The sequence below is a fragment of the Armigeres subalbatus genome, chromosome 2 (assembly GCF_024139115.2).
Source record: "Armigeres subalbatus isolate Guangzhou_Male chromosome 2, GZ_Asu_2, whole genome shotgun sequence".
Classification (NCBI taxonomy): Eukaryota; Metazoa; Arthropoda; class Insecta; order Diptera; family Culicidae; genus Armigeres; species Armigeres subalbatus.
The window spans coordinates 339,441,099-339,460,967 of NC_085140.1; the positions used below are offsets into that span (position 1 = coordinate 339,441,099).

General features: G+C 42.5%; 6 protein-coding genes and 1 long non-coding RNA gene across 7 annotated transcripts; 3 read left to right on the forward strand and 4 right to left on the reverse strand.

The window, feature by feature from the left end:
- The first annotated feature begins 1,524 nt into the window (after positions 1-1,524).
- Positions 1,525-3,329, forward strand: LOC134212837 (U3 small nucleolar RNA-associated protein 18 homolog). Its single transcript, XM_062691054.1, has one exon. It carries the CDS (start codon positions 1,637-1,639, stop codon positions 3,293-3,295), a length of 1,659 nt encoding a protein of 552 aa, XP_062547038.1. The 5' UTR covers positions 1,525-1,636; the 3' UTR covers positions 3,296-3,329.
- Positions 3,310-4,596, reverse strand: LOC134212838 (replication factor C subunit 3). The gene is made up of 2 exons (XM_062691055.1): positions 3,905-4,596; positions 3,310-3,847 (listed from the first exon to the last, which is right to left on the reverse strand). The coding sequence occupies exons 1-2, from the start codon at positions 4,493-4,495 to the stop codon at positions 3,362-3,364; spliced, it is 1,077 nt and encodes a 358-aa protein (XP_062547039.1). The 5' UTR covers positions 4,496-4,596; the 3' UTR covers positions 3,310-3,361.
- A 107-nt stretch (positions 4,597-4,703) lies between these two features.
- On the forward strand, positions 4,704-7,232 carry LOC134212834 (coiled-coil domain-containing protein 93). The gene is made up of 8 exons (XM_062691053.1): positions 4,704-4,913; positions 4,989-5,197; positions 5,257-5,722; positions 5,788-5,832; positions 5,946-6,364; positions 6,431-6,636; positions 6,688-6,893; positions 6,954-7,232. The coding sequence occupies exons 1-8, from the start codon at positions 4,830-4,832 to the stop codon at positions 7,137-7,139; spliced, it is 1,821 nt and encodes a 606-aa protein (XP_062547037.1). The 5' UTR covers positions 4,704-4,829; the 3' UTR covers positions 7,140-7,232.
- Positions 7,199-7,423, reverse strand: LOC134212840 (uncharacterized). The gene has a single exon (XM_062691058.1). It carries the CDS (start codon positions 7,421-7,423, stop codon positions 7,211-7,213), a length of 213 nt encoding a protein of 70 aa, XP_062547042.1. The 3' UTR covers positions 7,199-7,210.
- On the reverse strand, positions 7,199-7,838 carry LOC134212839 (small integral membrane protein 4). Its single transcript, XM_062691056.1, has 2 exons — positions 7,574-7,838; positions 7,199-7,518 (listed from the first exon to the last, which is right to left on the reverse strand). The coding sequence occupies exons 1-2, from the start codon at positions 7,728-7,730 to the stop codon at positions 7,430-7,432; spliced, it is 246 nt and encodes an 81-aa protein (XP_062547040.1). The 5' UTR covers positions 7,731-7,838; the 3' UTR covers positions 7,199-7,429.
- Positions 7,839-10,108: 2,270 nt separating this feature from the next.
- On the reverse strand, positions 10,109-12,254 carry LOC134216989 (uncharacterized). The gene is made up of 3 exons (XR_009980893.1): positions 12,100-12,254; positions 11,924-12,031; positions 10,109-11,861 (listed from the first exon to the last, which is right to left on the reverse strand). It is a non-coding gene; the product is annotated as an uncharacterized LOC134216989 (long non-coding RNA).
- A 3,116-nt stretch (positions 12,255-15,370) lies between these two features.
- On the forward strand, positions 15,371-17,683 carry LOC134216990 (protein arginine N-methyltransferase 5). Its single transcript, XM_062695746.1, has 2 exons — positions 15,371-16,873; positions 17,046-17,683. The coding sequence occupies exons 1-2, from the start codon at positions 15,538-15,540 to the stop codon at positions 17,576-17,578; spliced, it is 1,869 nt and encodes a 622-aa protein (XP_062551730.1). The 5' UTR covers positions 15,371-15,537; the 3' UTR covers positions 17,579-17,683.
- Positions 17,684-19,869: the final 2,186 nt, after the last annotated feature.

A 19,869-nucleotide genomic window follows, 5' to 3' on the forward strand; every position in this document is an offset into this window, starting at 1 on the left:
TCAGCTGTTGTTTCTCGTGAAAATTAGTAACGAGTGCTTTTTAATTGCATTCCTACTAATTTTCCACTCGAAATATAATGTGAAAATATTTGTTACAAAGAATAAAAAACTCAATCTAAGTTTATTTTTATCACAATAGAAAAGTTTGGCTTCAGTTTGACAACCAAGACGATTCTATTCGCACCACCCAGCTTCCGACGAGATTCACACGGAAAAATAAATTAAATATGCAGCACTGCACGGTGTTATCTGTCACAAAATCGAGCTTGTTTTGTCGCTGACAACGTCGCTGGCACCAAGTTGGAGTTCGGAAGTCGATTTCCACTTCCGAACGCTCTTCCGACAATGTGTTGGTAGCAATTTCAAATTTTGTTCTGACGTTCATGACGTCGGAAGTAAAGCGTCGGAAGTCGGAATGCAATTTAGTGCTGGCGACACAATACTTTAGAATTTCTTCAATAGATTTGCTCAATAATTACCAGTAATGACATGGACATTTTTCTACGTACCTTTAAACTAACTTTCATAAATTAGAATTTCTTTTAGGAAGCAACGGCTGCGAACCATTCCACTGATTCGTTTAACCTTTAGTTTAAATTTGACAGTTCGATGGTTATTTTCAAATCGTGGTTACAATTTTATCCCGAAGCTGCCCCTTTTGAGTTTTGACAGATTGATAGCTATATGGAGCAAAATGGAATTGGCGCCAATTTTGTCACGAACAAAGTTTAACTATCGAACTGTGAAGTCTAACCATGCTCCGGAGCAGGGTTATTTTTAACCACAGGGAAATAACCATCGGACTGTCAAATTTTAACTAAAAGTTAAACTAATCGGTGGAATGGTTCACAGTCCAAGGAAGCTTTGCCTTGAGTTTGCATTTCCTTTGAGGCAATATAACTCACAAACGGTTGGATCTATTTGCAAGATTTCCTCACTAACAGATTCGTCTTGGGCTCAGCATATATAAAAATGTTTGCAAATTTGACGGGGAAAGTTAGAAAATGGTCAAAATACAATATTAGGGCAAGTTGGGAGAAACCAGATGCGATCGCACGAAAAATGATCTAGAGTGCGGCGCTGCAGTATACTCAACAATTGACAGTTCTTAAGAGGTGAGACAGTCTAGTGCTGAAAACCTTTCAAATAAAAACAAAACACCCCGAGAAAGGTCAGGTACGCTCAACTAGTAGGTAATAATTACAATAAAATGGATTTTAAATATAAAAAGAACACTGCTGGACAACGAACTTTGTTCTTTTATTTAGTTTCAGATTTCAACCAGAAAAATAATAGTGAAAGTACATATGAACAATAAACCATGGCTCACAAGAATCAACTTCTCAATTGTGAGATTTCCAAATTTTGAAAAAGGAACGTGTGTCTTAATATACTTATAGGATTTGATACTTTATTCCGGCCTACCGATAACTACCGATTTTTCTACAGTCAAGCTACCGATTTATCAAAATATAATCTGGCCACCCTGCTTCCTTCCATCTGTTTTTCAGCGGACCTATTTATTTTGACATTGACAGTATTATCCCGCAGTGTTGTTTTGTTTAACTCCGTGAATTTCACGTGTTTTCGAATATCAAAGTTTAATAAAAAGTTATATTCAATTTGTCTCTAAAATATGCCAATAGATAGCGACGATGAAGCCATCAACCAAATTCTGGAGTTATCCAGAGCCGAATTAGGTTTGCATCCGAAGTCTTCCGACCAGAAAGACTCGTTTCAGGAAGAGACACTCAGCAACGAAGATTCCGATGGAAACGAAAACATCACGACTGGAGAGGGATTTAAAAATGAGGACCAGGACGCCGAGGATGAAGATGTGGGTAGTTTTGTTAAGGCACCGAAAAAGGATGAGTCTAGTGACGACGAGCGGGATGCCGAAGATCGGGTGGATGTAATGTTTGATGAGCCGGACGAACAATCCATCGGTAAGCCGAAAAGCAAAAAAGAGAAGCAACTTATGTCCCTGGTTTTCGGTGGCCGAGCGGAGCTTGTGTCCAATTTTATGAAAACATCGGATGATGATGACGACCATGATGAACAGCACCAAGATGATGAACAACAGGACAATAAGAAGCGCAAACGATCAGTAGCTTGGGAGGATTCCGATGATGAGAACGACCATGATTTTCCTCAGAAGGGAGGTAAGGTCGAAATGCGCGCAACCACTCATCGACGGCGGAAAAACTTTGAGAAGATCGTTGGTCAACCAAAGTGGGCTGACTTGGATCGAGAGCGGGAGATCGATTCGGATGATGAGATCTTAAAAATGGTCGGTCATGTGGTGAAAGGAACCAGCGTGGATTTGCCCAAAGGAAACATCGAGTTGAAACGACTGAAGAACCTAAACCGAGAAACGAAGAATGAGGGCTCAATTACTGCGATCAATTTCCATCCGACTTCGATGGTGGCGGTAATGACCGGAATGAATGGATTGGCATCTATTGTAGCGGTAGATGGTACAAAAAACGAAAAGCTGCACACAATTGGATTGAAAAGGTTCAAGATCGCTTGCTGTCAGATGACTCCAGATGGAAATGAAGTGCTGTTCGGAAGTTTCCGAAAATTCTATCATGTGTACAATTTGATATCCGGGCGCAGCGATACGCTGCAATTGAAAGGAGAAGGCGCTTGGACCATGAAGAATTTTGAACTGTCGAAGTGTGGAAAATATTTAGCAGTTACTGGCGGCTTCGGCGAGATACATCTGTTGGATGCAAGAAGTAAAGATGCTCTGACCACCATCCAACAAAATCATTGCTGCACTTCGTTGTGTTTTACTCCCGATTCCAAATACCTCATAGCGAACAGTACAGAAAACGAAGTGTCGGTCTACCACTTGGAGAAACGTCGTTTCGTGAATATATTCATAGACGATGGTTGCGTAAATGGGTCATTCATAGCAGTGTGTCCCAACAACCGTTATCTGGCGACGGGGAGTCGTCAGGGCATAGTCAACATATATTTGTTGGAGAAGGTTCTCAAACAAAAGTATCCCAGTCCGGAGAAAACCATTTCCAACTTGACCACCTCTGTGGGCTCGATGGCGTTCAACGTAACGTCGGAGCTATTGGCAATTGCCTCAGCGGAAATCCCGGATGCGGTGAAATTGGTGCACATGAAAAGTGGGACAATATTCCGAAACTTTCCGATGTTCAAAGCTGGCCTGGGAAGCGTTACTCGGGTGCAGTTTTCTCCGGGTGGCGGATATCTGGCCATCGGTAGTCGAGAAGGAGTGGTTTCGTTGTTCCGTGTAAAACATTATCAGAATTATTGAAGGTTTAATAAAGGTTTCGATAAGCAAACGAAAATATTTTTATTTAAAAAAGAAATGTCCATAAATCTAGAAATCATCCAAATCCATCGTGGTGGCTTGGTTCAAAAACTTTTTGTACAGAGCCATGAACTGTGCCACGAATGCCTCCAGATGAAAAATGTGCTTGCTTCCCTGCTGCATCCGATGTTCGTAAGTTCCGGCAAAGTTGAGCGTTTGAGTCTTCAGGCTCATGTCGCAATTTTTGACCAAATTCTCCACCAAGCCACGGAAAATGGTATCGGAGGGAACGCCTTGCGACAAAAGCTCATACAAACGCTCCCGAATGGCTTCCAATTTTTGCGGGGACTGCTCCTGGACGATCTGATTAGCGGTTTCCCGAAGAAACACCTGCCAGTCAATTTCCGGCACTTCTTGGTTGACTGTGAACGGATACTGTTGAACTTTGCAAGCTTCGAGCATGAGAATCGCCCGGCGGAGATTGCGTTCCGATTTCTGGCTGATGCGGTTCGCCAGTTCCGATGGGATGTGCAGTCCTTCCTTTTTGCAGATGTTCTGTGGAGACATTCATTGTTAAAATAGATATTCTAGAATTTGGGGTGAGAATTTTACATTTAGAATACTGATGATCTCATCGTTGGTTGGGGCCGAAACTCTGATACCCAAACATCGACTCTTAACAGCGGGAATGACTCGTGAAGTGGAGTTGACGCAAAGTACCAACCGACAGGTAGCCACATATTTTTCCATGGTTCTTCTCAGGGCGTGTTGTGCATCTTTGGTAAGTTCGTCCACTTCAGAGAGTACAATTGTCTTGAATTCCCGCTGACCGCTGGGATCGATTTGTTGCGTTTGAGCGATCTGCTTAATCATGTCCGTAATGACGACCCTATCATAGATACCGGCATCCGACGGGTTGACTTCAATATGGTAGTTGCTGCTGACGGTCATAATTTCCACCTTGCGATTCGAAGGCGTGGTGAAATTCATTACCTCGTTCCGAAGGCGTTCTACTCCAGAACCGTACAGCTCTCGAAGGAGGCACATGATACGAGTCTTCTTTCCAGCCCCCGACGGGCCGTAGAACATCAGATGTGGGAAGTCACCCTGAGCACACAGATTTGTAAGGTGCGCAGCTTGCGTTTTATGGTAGTCTAATTTGGACAGCTCCCGCGGGCGGTAACGGTCAACCCAAAGAGCCATTTTAGATAATAATTTCACGAGATAATCACAGAATTAAAACCAAACAGCGACCGGTTTATGCTTTTTTGATGGCTTCGCGCGCCAACTTTGCAACAAATCGAGGCCCTTCAGAAGTTTTAGTGACAATATGTCAAAAAACTGCTCGAATCTGATTAAATAAAATCCCGGGACATGATGCCGTTTTGAATGCAACTGCAACTGATATGTCAAAGTCAGCTGCGAGGTTGACAATGCAAATTGCATTCTGTTATCATATTGTTATACACATCATCGATAACAAAAAATATTATGTTTTCTAAAAACTAATGGCAAATTAAACCTATAATGTAATACAATGGCCTCGAGAAACCTGTTTTCAAAGCACCTGCCAAATGTAAAGCTCGCCACTCGCTTCGACGCCGACGGGAATGAGATCCAGGTAAGTCGCCGAAATACGCCGCTTCCGCTGATTGGCGATTAAGGATCGTATCCTGTTTTGTGCAACTTCGTCTAGGTTGAACGTCGCGAAGATGAGGAACAAAAGCGCAAAGAGCAGGAAATTATTGATATCCTGGTGGGGGCCGGGTATTACCGAGCGCACATCCAAGGTTTGTCAATTTTTGACAAAATTGTCGGTGGAATGACTTGGTGCATCGAGGCTTGCGATTACGATGTAGATGTGGACCTTCTGTTTCACGAGAATCTCACCATCGGACAGAAGATGTGGGTGATTCTAATGTTGGACAAAATCGCAAATGATGAACATTTTGTAACCTTTTCAGCACTCTCACAGAGAAGATAGTTGTGGTCCTGCCGAAGATGAAATGCCCTTTTCAGTTGGAACCGCATCAGATTCAGGGTCTAGATTTCATCAACATCTTCCCGGTAGTGGAGTGGTTGGTCAAACGATCGGCTGAGAATCGCAGCGAGAAAGCCGAGAAGCTCAAAAAGCTAGCAGTATCGCAGTTCCAAAATTACTTCACACTCCAATCGGATAAGGAAACCAAACAAGTGCACTCGAAGCAGTTGGAGAATCTCCGGGCGGTTGAGGATCGCTATATTCCGAAGCGGCAATTTAAGCGCACAGAGAAGGGTCCGGATGACGTCATGAGTCGGGTGAGGATAACTTTGATGGAGTACGGAACGAGAGATTTTTCCGTCAAGACGAATGTGGACATTCCTGATTTGGACGATACTCAGGAATCGGAAGACGTGTTTGAGAGTTTTCTGCAAAGAACGGAACAAGAGGTATGACTCACAAAATTCAAAGTTATGCTGCTTATTATATTTTAATTTCTCACCATCATTTTTAGCTTGATTTCGATAATTTGTTCAAAAATTTATCAGTTGCAAAGGAGGTAAATATCATTTTTTTTAACTAGTTATGTTATTTAAATTATAGAGAAGAAAGATGTGTTCAAAATATCTCAATAACTGAATCAATGTTCCATTTTTTTTTTTCATTTAACAGCAAAGCATTTCGGTCGAACTGACGGACGCCGAGAGACAAGCCTTGAACCAACATTACGAAGATCTCAAACGTGAAATGTCGATCGATACCAGTCAACTGTCTGAGCAGAACAAAATTAAAACTATTTTGGCTACGAAACTTGCATTGGAAAAAAAGCTCGAACGGATCAAAGCATCGAATAGTAAACTGAAGGACACTTTGCAGCAAGAACAAGCTGATTCGGATGAAATGAGAAACCTGAAGGTTTCGCTCGAAGCAGAAATTCATAATCTGGACAATATGGAGATCAACGAAGAAAATCAGAAGATCCTGGCACATGTTCAGGAGCTGATTTTGAAGAATGAAAAAATGAAACAACAAGAAACCGAATTTAAGGAAAAGTGCAAAAAGGAACTTGTCGAGCTTCAGGAGAAAATTGAGTAAGTAGTAGACGGAATCGTTATTTTATGACTTCTGGGAAACTGAAAAAAATGGTTTTATTATAGAAAGGCAGAAACTTCAACTCCCGATGAAGACATAGCAGAAAATCAGAAGCAGTTAGATTTTGAGTTGGAGCGTTTAAAATCATTGCGTTTGCAGCTAGCTAAGAAGAACCGTGCCTTCGTTTCGATCAATCGCCAGTTGGACAACATTCCTGACCGTACTGAGCTGGCTCAGTACCAGAGAAGATTTCTTGAGCTTTATAATCAAGGTCAGTGCAAACTGTTACGAATTTACAGTTATTAAATAATATTTTTTTTAGTAAGTGCAACCCATCGCGAGACGAAGCAGTTCTACACGCTGTACAACACACTTGACGACACCAAGCTGTACCTTGAAAAAGAAATGTCCTTACTGAACTCGATCTACGAAAACTATGGCAGTGCAATGCAGTCGTTTAATTCTCGAGAACAATTCGTTCAACAGTTCGAAACGATAGTCGAAGGCATTCGCACCACCAAAGCAAAGGTACACATCAACCTTAAACAATTATAAGTCTGACTAATTACTTGTGTGTTTATCTTCCAGGTCAAAACGAAGTGCGATGACGAACGTGCCAAACGAGACGGCCTCAATGCACAACTTTTGTGTCTGGTCGAACAGCAGCGTAAATACGCCGCAACGGTCAAACAACTGACGGCAGAATGCCAGCGAAATGAAGCCCTGCTGCGCCGTAACCAGCATCTTCAAATGGAACTCGAACCGAACCAATAAATTATTAATACTAGTTCTAAACTATAATCACACATCGTGCAAATAAGGAACACGTAAAATAAACTATTATATTACTTTTTTATTCCACCATCATTGTCACCTTTTACTGCATTTTGTTGTTGGACTTCCCGTAACTGTCGCGACCTAATTTCCTTCTCGATGTAATAATTTAGATCCTTCAGCGGATTGTAGTACGTGTGAACGAGCTGCGAACCAGCAAACATGGAAAACAGGGCCGCCGCCATGAATTTCACATATTCCTTCGTTGAAACCCCGGCCGGCATTTTAATTCAGTTTGATTCCCGGATAGGCTCCAACTGGTGCAGCCGTAATCGCTCTTCGACGATGTCTTTGGCTTGATGTTTTTTAAACGTGTTATCTACAAACGCATGAAGTTCAACCGCAATCATTTGAGGAACATCTTGAATACTTACAGAAGTTCGTATCGCCGACGCGCCAGTGAATCATGGAAAACTCTAACGTTGCTCCAAGCCCGAAGAACAGTGGCAAGAATCGGTATATGCCCAGGTACTTCTTGCCAGGCCACAGGTCTAATAGATGCCGGAGTGTTCGACTACGATAGGAACGCATTTGCAGATTTGTGTTTAATACAAACTGTTCATGCTGTTTCACCAACTAAAATTGCATCTGAAAACTTTTATGTAATGATTCTGAGCCTCATTATCAAAGAAACACAAACAGAAGAGCCGTCATTCTGATATTTTGATGACGAAAGGTCCATTGAAAAATATATGGAGGCTTTTCCGGAATATGTTTCAGAAACTTCTCTCTTAAAATATGCTTAATTGAAGTCCGTTCAAATACTACGTAACGCAATAGGGCACTGAACACTGCTTTGTCCCTTTCTCGCCCCAAAGAAATTAGAAAACAACAAGGCCAGTAAACGGAACGAAAGAGAAAGAGATGTTTTCGTGCAGTGGGGTGGCGAGTTGTTTTTGTTTGTTGATGCTCTACACGCTAACCTGGATCTACCCAGAATTATGTCAAAGTGACGTAGATTCGACAAAACCGTGGTTACTCTAATATTTATTGGCAAAAATCCATAGATTTAACTTATGATGTATATTGCGATTTTTTTCACCATTTAGACTCTTATGATATAAATTTCGTCGTTCTCAGATTTCGCTTTCGATTTCGCTGTTGGCTCCCGTGCGCATTTCCTTTGAAGATGTGACAGTTGCCGCCAGCCCTCTTGTAAAATTTGGGGCTCCTCTCAAATTCCAAATTTTAACTCGTTCGCTTGCGAAGGATAAGCTTGCGAGTTTGTTATGGTGGTGGACTGGTCGGAACTCAATCTAAACCCTTGCGTCGCGCTCAGACCAATCAGGATAGTTTCCTATTACCTGACAGTGGAGGCTAACAGTGGTTTAGGCAGGAACTAATAACCAGGCCCTTTTACGACTGAAATAATGCTTCATTACTTTGACATGTTGAAATAAAGCATAAGTAATGCATCGCTGCATTCGATATGCTGAACTAGTGTATCGTTGCTTGACAGTTGTTGAATAAATGCATCTTTACATCGTTAAAACTGATCTAATGCAATTAGCATTTAATATGCTGATCTGTGATTGATTACATGCAACAATTAATGCTTGGTGGTTACTTGGGATGTATTTTTCCTTCATTGACATTTAGATCCTTTACGCCTCTAGGGGGAGAGGGAGTTCAGAGCAGCGTGACGATATTTACAAAAATTTTAAAATGTTTTTACAAAAAGCGTGACGAGGGGGGGAGGGGGGGTGTAGAAAGCCGCCTTTTTTGCGTGACGTACTTTATGGATCTCCCTTATCTGGTAGCTAAATATCTTTTCTCTTACCTATTTCTTGTTGCATTCAGTGCAAAACCAAAAGATATTTTAGTTACTAAATAAAGATTGTCGCTTCGGTTCCCTTTGTTCTGCTGTCCGGAACATGTTGAGTACCAAGCTGTCAAATCGTATGGATTTTCTTTCTTTGACATTTAGCTCCCCTATCTTCGTCAGCAAAAGATGTTCCGGACAGCGACGACAGCGACAATCTTTATCTGGTAACTAAAATATCTTTTGCAAAACCCGAACATTTTACCACAGACAAACAGACATAACACATTGAACATTCACGCATCAAATTCATCGTCATTCAAACACTAACGACATCTGTTGATTTCAGTTAGTTGGGCAAATCACGAACCAGATGGCGGTAGTGAGCAAACATCATACTCGAGCAAATCCGATGTGAGCGCCACGAGTGATCCATTGGCCAACTAATGATTATTTGAATCGACTTGTAAGTCATTGAACGATAGAAATTTGACAAGAGTTATGTCTGTGATTTTACAGTCGGGATTCACTGGTTGGGATTTTAATACTTGGGTCACTTTTTAGTTGGGCGTGGGCCTCAGCTGGTTGGGTCATGGCAAAAGATATTTTAGTTACTAGATAAAGATTGTCGCTACTGTTCCCTTTGTTCTGCTGTCCGAAACATGTGTGGTACATACCTGTCAAATCGTATGGATTTTCCTTCTTTGACATTTAGCTCCCCTATCCTCGCCAGCAAAAGATGTTCCGGACAGCGACGACAGCGACAATCTTTATCTAGTAACTAAAATATCTTTTGTCATGGCCCAACTAAAAAGCAATCGTACACTGCCGGAAAAACCTTCCGAAGTTCATTAACTTACCTTATGAAGTTTAGCCACAAGAAAATCAATTGAAAATCATAAGGTTGCCTTATGGAACAGAATGAACCTTGGATGAATTTTGCCCATAATGAGACATATGTTCCTCATAAAGTTTGCCTTAAAATTTTCATTGATTAACCTTATGAAATTTCATAAGGCAGTGTTATGAAGTGCTTATTTAGATGGTATGATTTTTTTAATTCAACTTAAAATAAATTATGAATTAAAACCAAGCCGATAAAACGTTTTTTAATAATTATGTATTTATTTATTCACTCTCACTATATGTATTCAGATTCTATTGCTACAGGATTTATGTCATTAGCCGTACGGTAAGATACGCGGCTACAAAGCAAAACCATGCTGAGGGTGGCTGGGTTCGTTTCCCGGTCCGGTCTTAGAAATTTTCGGGTTGGAAATTGTCTCGACTTCCCTGGGCATAAAAGTATCATTGTGTTAGCCTCATGAGTCATGATGTACGAATGCAGAAATGGTACCTTGGCTTAGAAACCGCGCAGTTAATAACAGTTGAAAGTGCTTAATGAACACTAAGCTGCGAGGCGTCAAAGTGCCAGTGGGGGATGGAATGCCGATGAAGAAGAAGAAGATATGTCTCATAACAATGCAAACGATAAACTTCGTTTTAAGGCGTGAATGCAATTAACTTGGGTAACGCAATGAACTACAATATCCGAATACATATTAATGAATTTAATAAGCATGTGTAACCGTTAAAAATTGCCTCCTCTTCTTCTCTTCATTGGCATTACATCCCCCACTGGGACATTGCCGCCTCGCAGCTTAGTGTTCATTAAGCACTTCCACAGTTATTAACTGCGAGGTTTCTAAGCCAGGTTACCATTTTTGCATTCGTATATCATGAGGCTAACACGATGATACTTGTATGCCCAGGGAAGTCGAGGCAATTTCCAAACCGAAAATTGCCTAGACCGGCACCGGGAATTGAACCCAGCCACCCTCAGCATGGTCTTGCTTTGTAGCCGCGCATCTTACCGCACGGCTAAGGAGGGCCCCGGAGAAACTAATTACGATCCGACACCGACAAGGAATTGCATCCCTAATCAGCTGTTAAGTAGCAACACTATAACCAAATAACTAGTACATATTACTACTGTAATGTATCAAAGAATGTGTCAAATATGCAGCCTTGGTCCAGTGATACCGACACCGATATGACGAACGAAATAGGTCTTGCAATTTCCAAGTTGAAAGCATCCAAACTTAGTTATTGCCGAGGACATTTTTTGGTTGCTGCTTCGATATTACCATAAACTGCGAGCGCAAGCAACAGATGTGTCGTAAGCATGAACTGTCGTTGGAAACATCCAAGCTCAAATCCTTGCTGACAAACTATGAAAAGGTGTCGTTCAAATTGGCCTGCGTAGAACAAATTTAGTATGCTGCTCGGAAGGTTATCGCATGAAGTCGTACAAGAACAATTTCTTCAAAACATTTCCCATCTTCGATTTCCTTCTGCCTTGCAACTTAGTCAGAAATGTAAATTTCCTATGACGGGTCAAAAAATTGAACCCAGTGATCTCGTTTTGTAGCCGCGCATCTCACCGCATGGCTAAGGAAAGGTCCCAACATTAGCATTAGCTCACGAACTGTTGATCAACACGCCACTACATAATTATCAAAAGGAGCTATTCCAAGCAGAGCTTTCTGAATGGTGTCCAAACTGCATGAGATGCTGAAACCGATGTGCTGTTAAAAATGAGTGACGGCATGAAAACTGGCACCGGCACTTTGTGTTGAGTGTTGACCAGTATGGTTCTGAAGTTGAAGCATTGGCTGAATCTCCTCAGCATCTACTTAAAGAATTGCACCGATCACTATATCCTGCATTACGCTCAACGGCTACTACAGATGCCCGAATAGTTGGTTTCCAGCGTGAAAGCTATCGGTAACACCATTTAGTCTAGCCGTACGCATACTTTGATGTTTTGGCGACTAGCTTTGCCGTTCTTAGCTGGTGGTCAAGCTACGCCAAGCAGTTCCAGATTGTCCATATAATTCCTGAAATTGATAAGAAAAATCAGTCAGTCATTGATTATGAGTATTAGGTATTACGTATATACTGCAATCCAAAGCTTGGAGTCTATTTATATACCGGAGCTTTCTTCTTAATGACGAGTTCACGAGTTGCTGTTTCAGACGATGATTCAATTCATCGTGGTCTTCCTGTACTGCAAAATGAAAATGTTGTATATAGTTCTTTCTATAAGTAATCCTAAACCTTGTGGCTGAATATTACCTTGATTGTTTTAACCGAAACCTGTCGCTTTCCCACATCATTCGTCCGTTTGGCTACTGATGTCAGTGGCCGTACTGATTTCAGTGATCATACCGAAGTCGGAGGAAACCGGAAAATGTTATTTCACAGGAACAGTATCATTCTTCAAACCGTGTACACATATTGCATAGTAGAGGGCACTAATCGTTGAGGGAGGCAAAACTGAAGGACTTGTGGAGTTGTTTCCGCATTTGGAAGATTTCGGGAGAGTGCCTTGGTCGAATCGACTGAATAACCGACACAGCCAGTTGCTTTCATATTTTTGGACATCTTTCTGACATGGCAGTTGTTGTAATGTTGCTGAAATGGAAGAAAATAAATTCAAATAAAAAATTCGTGATTATTTCGGTTGAAACAGACTCACATTGATGGCGTAGAAAAAATGCAGCAGAAGTGAGCCATTTTTTTTGGATAGCTGTCAAAACGATCAGGATGAACACTATAATGAACAAGGTCTGTTCATAAGAATACCTTATGAAAAGTTTACACGAGAAATTCGTATGAATTTCATAATTCAAACTTATGATTCCCATTGGTACCTTATGAGATGAAAATAAAATGAATTCATTGGGTTTCATAAGGCAAGACTTATGAAAATCAAAATGTATTTTCTACCAGTGTACGTTAAAATTCAATGTAAACACGGAAAACGGGATTGGGCGTCACTGGACATCATTTGTGATGTTCAAGTCGAAATATACGTGCTCAAATGGCTGTCAGTTGGCCCAACTAAAAAACCAAATTCATTAGTTGGGTTGAGGTCGTGGCCCAACTAGCGAATCGCGACCGTATTCGAGCATGAGACTTCATCGCCGGTCGACTAGTCACTTGAGAGTGGCAAAAAATAAAAACAAGCGTTTGGACAAAAGATATTTTTGTTACCAGATAAAGATTGTCGCTGTCGTCGCTGTCCGGAACATCTTTTGCTGGCAAAGATAGGGGAGCTAAATGTCAAAGAAGGAAAATCCATACGATTTGACAGCTTGGTACCCAACATGTTCCGGACAGCAGAACAAAGGGAACCGAAGCGACAATCCTTATCTAGTAACTAAAATATCCGAGAAAATATCTTTTGTTTGAACCAAGCGTCTTGATCTAGCGACTTTCGGATGCAAACGATTGGAGTCTGAATTTTGAGTGCGAGTAAAAAAAATGTAAGCGAATTTTTTCGCGAATGGTATTTTTGGTGCTTAAGAGCAAGATTACCGTAGAAATACTACTTTAAGAGATCGGCGAAGACGCCATCTTGTTTCCAATCGAACCGTCAAAAGCGGTTCCAATTCGACTTGTTTACTTTTTGCATCCATAAGAAGCAAGCAAAAAGTTCAAGTGATGCCGGTCTTATTTTCACGATTTCATGCATTTTCATACGTTGCCATTTCGACAGTTTTTCACTCCGCCGGTCTCTGGTTATAGGGTGGCTAGATTACCAGTGGTTAGTTTAGGCCGTTTGGCAGCGCAGTATCATTACTTGACACTTTACCGGTCGCTACTAAACGCACTGCTATAACAGTAGCGCGACTGCCAGGTGACCAAATTTGGTAGCGCGATAAGAGCGCTGCTATTTGATGTACTGTCATATGTCAAACGTCACCGGTACGGAATACAGCAACCAAATTGAGAGCCGAAATTATGCTCTAAGAGCATCATTATCGGTCGCGAGCATTTTAATCACCCGCGCAGCGCTTTCATTTTAGTTTCGTCACTCGTTTCCGTATCGGTCACTATTTTCGACTCTCAATTTGGTTGCTGGATTCCGTACCGGTGACGTTTGACAGTTGACAGTTCATCAAATAGCAGCGCTCTTATTGCGCTACCAAATTTGGTCACCTGTCAGTCGCGCTACTGTTATAGCAGCGCGTTTAGTAGCGACCGGTAAAGTGTCAAGTAATGATACTGCGCTGCCAAACGGCTTAAACTCACCACTGGTAATCTTGCTCTAAGAGCATCATTACCGGTCGCGAGCATTTTAATCACCCGCGCAGCGCTTTCATTTTAGTTTCGTCACTCGTTTCCGTATCGGTTACTATTTTCGGCTCTCAATTTGGTTGCTGTATTCCGTACCGGTGACGTTTGACAGTTGACAGTTCAACAAATAGCAGCGCTCTTATCGCGCTACCAAATTTGGTCACCTGTCAGTCGCGCTACTGTTATAGCATCGCGTTCAGTAGCGACCGGTAAAGTGTCAAGTATTGATACTGCGCTGCCAAACGGCTTAACTCACCACCGGTAATCTTGCTCTAGTGACCGATACAGAAACGAGTGACGAAACTAAAATGAAAGCGCTGCGCGGGTGATTAAAATGCTCGCGACAGGTAATGATGCTCTTACTTGACACTTTACCGGTCGCTACTAAACGCGCAGCTATAACAGTAGCGCGACTTACAGGTGATTAAATTTGGTAGCGCGATAAGAGCGCTGCTATTTGATGAACTGGCAACTGTCAAACATCACCGGTACGGAATACAGCAACCAAATTGAAAGCCGAAAATAGTGACCGATACGGAACCCTAGCAGCACAATTCACGTTGATTCGGTTGCAATAACTCAAATATAACCAAATTTGGTCATATATGAGTATTATTAACTGATTTATAACATGTGTGTTGCTCGGGAAGTGAGTGACGAAACTAAGGTGCCCGCCAGAGTAAACGCGACGAGCGATGCGACGCGACGCGACTCACGTAAAAGAATAACAATCATTATCAACAGGCTGTCAAATTGCACTGTCGCGTCGCGTCGCATCGCACGTCGCGTTTACTCTGGCTTCACCCTAAATGAAAGCGATGCGCGGGTGATTAAAATGCTCGCGACCGATAATGATGCTCTAAGAGCAAGATTACCGGTGGTGAGTTTGAGCCGTTTGGCAGCGCAGTATCATTACTTGACACTTTACCGGTCGCTACTAAACGCGTTGCTATAACAGTAGCGCGACTGACAGGTGACCAAATTTGGTAGCGCGATAAGAGCGCTGCTATTTGATGAACTTTCAACTGTCAAACGTCACCGGTACGGAATACAGTAACCAAATTGAGAGCCGAAAATAGTGACCGATACGGAAACGAGTGACGAAACTAAAATGAAAGCGCTGAGCGGGTGATTAAAATGCTCGCGACCGATAATGATGCTCTAAGCTGCGGGGGCCAAGCCATTTAGAAACGTTTTGATTGGTACATAGTAGAAATTACAGAACCCTATTCAATTTATAGAATCTGTCAGTTTTAGTTTGGCAACTTTGTGTGCTCGACTTTTGATTCGTTCGGTTCGGAACGTTCGGACAAACAGAAGAATATTGGATTCCTCGTTGTTTGAGGTTCCTTGCTGAAATTTTGCCAAAGTTCACAAAAGCGTGCAATAAACGCATTTTAGTTCAGTTGCTCAATTCAACCCGCCAGAACAATGACCGAACCGCAGATAAAAGTTTCAATCTCGCTGCACCAGGACACGGTGTATGATTTGGAAACGGCAATTGATCACGCCTCCAAGTCGAACTACAACTCAGTGACAGTGCCGTTGGCGCACCGCCGCTTCGATCGGGAATTTGTGGTGGAACCGCTCAAGACCAATCACAATCGTTTTACTCGGTCCGATTTGCTGCTCAACTCTACGCAGTGGCTTAATCGGGTAATCTGTCGGCTGAGCTGCAATGTGGATTGCGATTCGCTGGATGACAACGTGCGGCGGCAAGGGGAGTCAACGATCCGTCAGGAGATTTCTTACGCAGAACATCTTGTGCAAAGTGGGTATATATTGCTGCGGTTGAAGAATGGGAATTGTGCGAATTTGGCCAGATTGACCTCGGTCGGTCTGAAAGGGGTGTTGCTAGTCGAGGTTCCAATGGTGAATCCAAAAGCGACTCAGGCAACCTGGCGTAGCGATTCACATGATGGTGAACCTGATGATACTTGGAACTGGTGGAATAACTTTCGATCATACATGGATTTTGACAGCCACGTCAAAATCGCCCTGGAATTTACGGCAGACATTCCGTCGAAACAGGAAATCTATCGCTGGCTCGGAGAACCTGTCGATGCGGTTGTTTTGTCGGCAAACACATTTCTGACCAACGCTAATAACTATCCAGTTTTGTCAAAGGCTCACCAAGAGTTGTTGGTGCTGTTTCATAGGACGTTCGGATGCCATTTCATTGTAAAGGCCAATCCGGAAGATAAACGGCTTGTTCACTATAGTGACTATATTAAGTATATTTTGCGGACTAATTATAAGAAGGATGTTATGCACGGATATGACGACCTACTGGAAATTCCACTGCAGCCGCTGTATGACAATCTCGATAGCTTCACGTACGAAGTATTTGAAAAAGATCCTGTAAAGTACATTCTTTACCAGAATGCAATTGAGCAGGCTCTAAGAGACCGGGTCCCGGCGGAGGAATTGGAAACACGTACATCGATCATCATGGTGGTTGGCGGCGGACGAGGCCCTTTAGTGCGAGCCACGCTGAATGCTGCCGCAAAAAGCAAACGGAAAGTTAAGATCTATGTAATCGAAAAGAATCCGAACGCAATCGTAACTCTCAGTGCCCTGATCAACGAGCTGTGGCAGAACAAAAATATTGAACTCATTTCCACTGATATGCGAGACTTTGAACCTCCGGAGAAGGCAGACATTCTGGTTTCCGAACTGCTGGGTTCATTTGGCGACAATGAGCTTTCGCCGGAATGCTTGGATGGAGCACAGAGGCATCTCAAACCGGATGGAGTGAGCATTCCATGTAAGTTGAAGTTTTAATCAAACGTATTTAAGCCCAGCCCTAACAAATTTAAGATTCTATGGACATATATATTATGTACCTCTTAGAAGTGAGTGTTCTGTATATGAGTCATGTTTGAAAACAAAACGAAGACCTAGTTTAAAATCAAACTAATTTGAATTTCTAATTACAGGCAAATCGACCTCTTATCTGAATCCGTGTATGACGACAAAGATTTACAATCAGATAAAATCGTTGGAGAAAAGTATACACGCTAAGGACCGCATTGTCACCTCACGATACATGGAAGGCACATACGTTGCCTATCTGAAGAACGTTTATCACATCGACAATCCACAGCCGGTTTTCGAATTTGTGCACCCGAATCTGGATCCGGCCATCGATAATTCGCGCTTCAAAACGCTTCATTTCAAGGCCCAGCTGGACTGCGTAATGCACGGATTCTCCGGGTACTTCGATTCCGTCCTGTACGGCGATATCAATATCAGCATTCATCCCTTTACGCACACCAAGGGACTGGGTTCGTGGTTCTCCATGTTTTTCCCGCTGACGGAACCGGTACAGGTGCGCGCTGGCGACGAAATTGTGGTCAACTTTTGGCGGTGCGTTGCTGCCCACAAGGTTTGGTATGAATGGAATATCTCCGCGCCACGATTGAGTCACGTTCACAACGTTCAGGGACGGGCACAGCCAATATGGAAGTAAGATTAATTGTAACTTAGGCTTTATTTATAAACAAGAGATACTGAACCGAGGTTACTCAGAATTGGACGAAATACATAAATGACGTAAGACTATCAAACCAGAAAATGGAATTTGTTGTATTAGATATATCACTTTTTTACGACCGAATTGAGCTCTCGCGACAATCGCATTTTCTCCCATTTTCGGATCTCGCAACTGCATTGCGAGTAGTGCGCATCTATGCCATAGCCGTGCGCCACCATGCGCACCACTCCCGATGCAGTTGCAACATTCGGAAATGGGAGAAAATGTGATTATCGCGAGAGCTCAGTTCGGTTTCTAACTGGATCTACAATATTGATCCGGTAGTTATCAACATGCTTACCAATCTGGAAAGTCCATCGTGCCTCTTCTACACAAGGTTGACTACGTCATCGAGAAAAGCAATCATGCTTGGGTGCTTTCTTAGATATTGAGGGTGCTTTTGTCATGAGCTACCTAATAGCTCTTCTACGCATAATTGTCCCATGTTACCTTTTTGATGAAAAAAATCCAAACTCGAGTGAAAAAAATGAAGTAGTCGTTCGATGATAATGGAGACTGAAACCGTTTACATAAGTAGTGATCCGTTTTATAGTCTGGAGAAGTGTAGCCTTCGTTCATTACACTCCAAAAATATAGGCAGTTTTTTTTAGATTCAATCGATTCTGAAATTGCTTAGTGCCACATCGCGCTTTGTGAAACGCGTCATGCACGCGTACAAAATATGATCAGATTGAGCAACGACTGCTACCCGCACATAAAATTTAGCGCACGCGAGTCTCACGAAGCTTGTGCAGTGCACCTCACATCAACATTGGTGAGTCGCATTGAGCCATCTCAATGCGATCAGCTCATGCGCTGTTTGCCATGGCAAACCTTTGCAAACAACAGCGAAGGTGCGTAAAACAGCTTGGGCGGGAAATTTTCATTCAATAAAATCGTCGCCTAGAGCCTAAGTAACGCCAGACTCTGGTTGCAACAGCTGCTTCACGGCCTTGCTGGAAAACAGGAGCAACCGACTATAGTGATGGAAGATAACCAAGGGTGCTTGACGTTTGTGCGTACAGAGAGAACCAGCAGACGCTCCAAGCACATTGATACTCGTGAGTGATTCGTGCAGGAGTTGTGTACGAAAAAGGAGATTGTGCTTGTTCGACCGACTGACATACTCGCCGATGTGCTCAAGGACCGTGGATTCGGCATCGTAGTGCTGCAGGAGATTTGTTGGAAGGGATCGATTGTGCGAACGTTTAGAGGTAATCATATAATCTACCAGAGCTGCGGCGCTATTTGTACCCACTGATCCCGTTACGATCTTTGCAAGGACCCGTGCTTTCGTTTTACGTTGGACCCGTTTGCGGAAGTAAAATTCCGACAAGCGGTGGTAATCCTGCAGGGACACCGTTCTGGGAAAAAACCTCTTAGAAGGTCACGTCTCCACGCTCAGCCATGAGCATTAATAAAAACAAGAGGAAGGGGGAGTCTCTGAATTCTCCACTTCCTCCAAAGAAACAAGATTTCAAGACCGTCCTGCTTAAGCGCGGAAAAAATAGAAGGAAGCTGGAGAATTCAGATATTCCTTCTAACTCTAATATCGGAAATAATTCTTCTCCAATCGAACTGAGCAATTAGTTCGATTTGATTAATGATGAAATTGAGCAAATCGAATATACCTCTAGCCCAGGTGATTCGATTCATGCGAAAAAGCAAAGGATTCCGCCAATTGTGGTATCTGTTGCCGAGTTTTCTGGCTTCCGGAATGAGATTTTGAATAACCTTCAGGGGATCAAGGTTTCATTTCAGATTGCTAGGAAGGGTGACTGTCGCGTTTTGCTGGGATCCTTTGACGATCGCAAACGTCTTCTTCAGTATTTAACTGAGAAGCGCCATAAATTCTTCACACAGTGGCGTAGCCAGAAAATTGGTCTGGGGGGGGTTTTCCGAACATTTTTTCTTTCGAAAAAAAAGTTTCTTCTAAAAATTTTGTCTCTGGGGGGGGGTTTATGCCCAAAACCACCCCCGTGGCTACGCCACTGTCTTCACATACGACAACAAAACTGAGCGATTGTTCAAAGTCGTTTTGAAAGGTCTCCCCAGTGATGACAAATCACTGGATGAGATTAAAATTGAAATTTCTCAATTACTTGGATTTTCACCAGTCCAAGTAATTAAGATGAAAAAGAAATCCCACTCTGGTACTTCCCAGAGGGGCATTTCTCAAGAATTTTATTTAGTTCATTTTAACAAAAGTGAACTAAATAATATGAAAA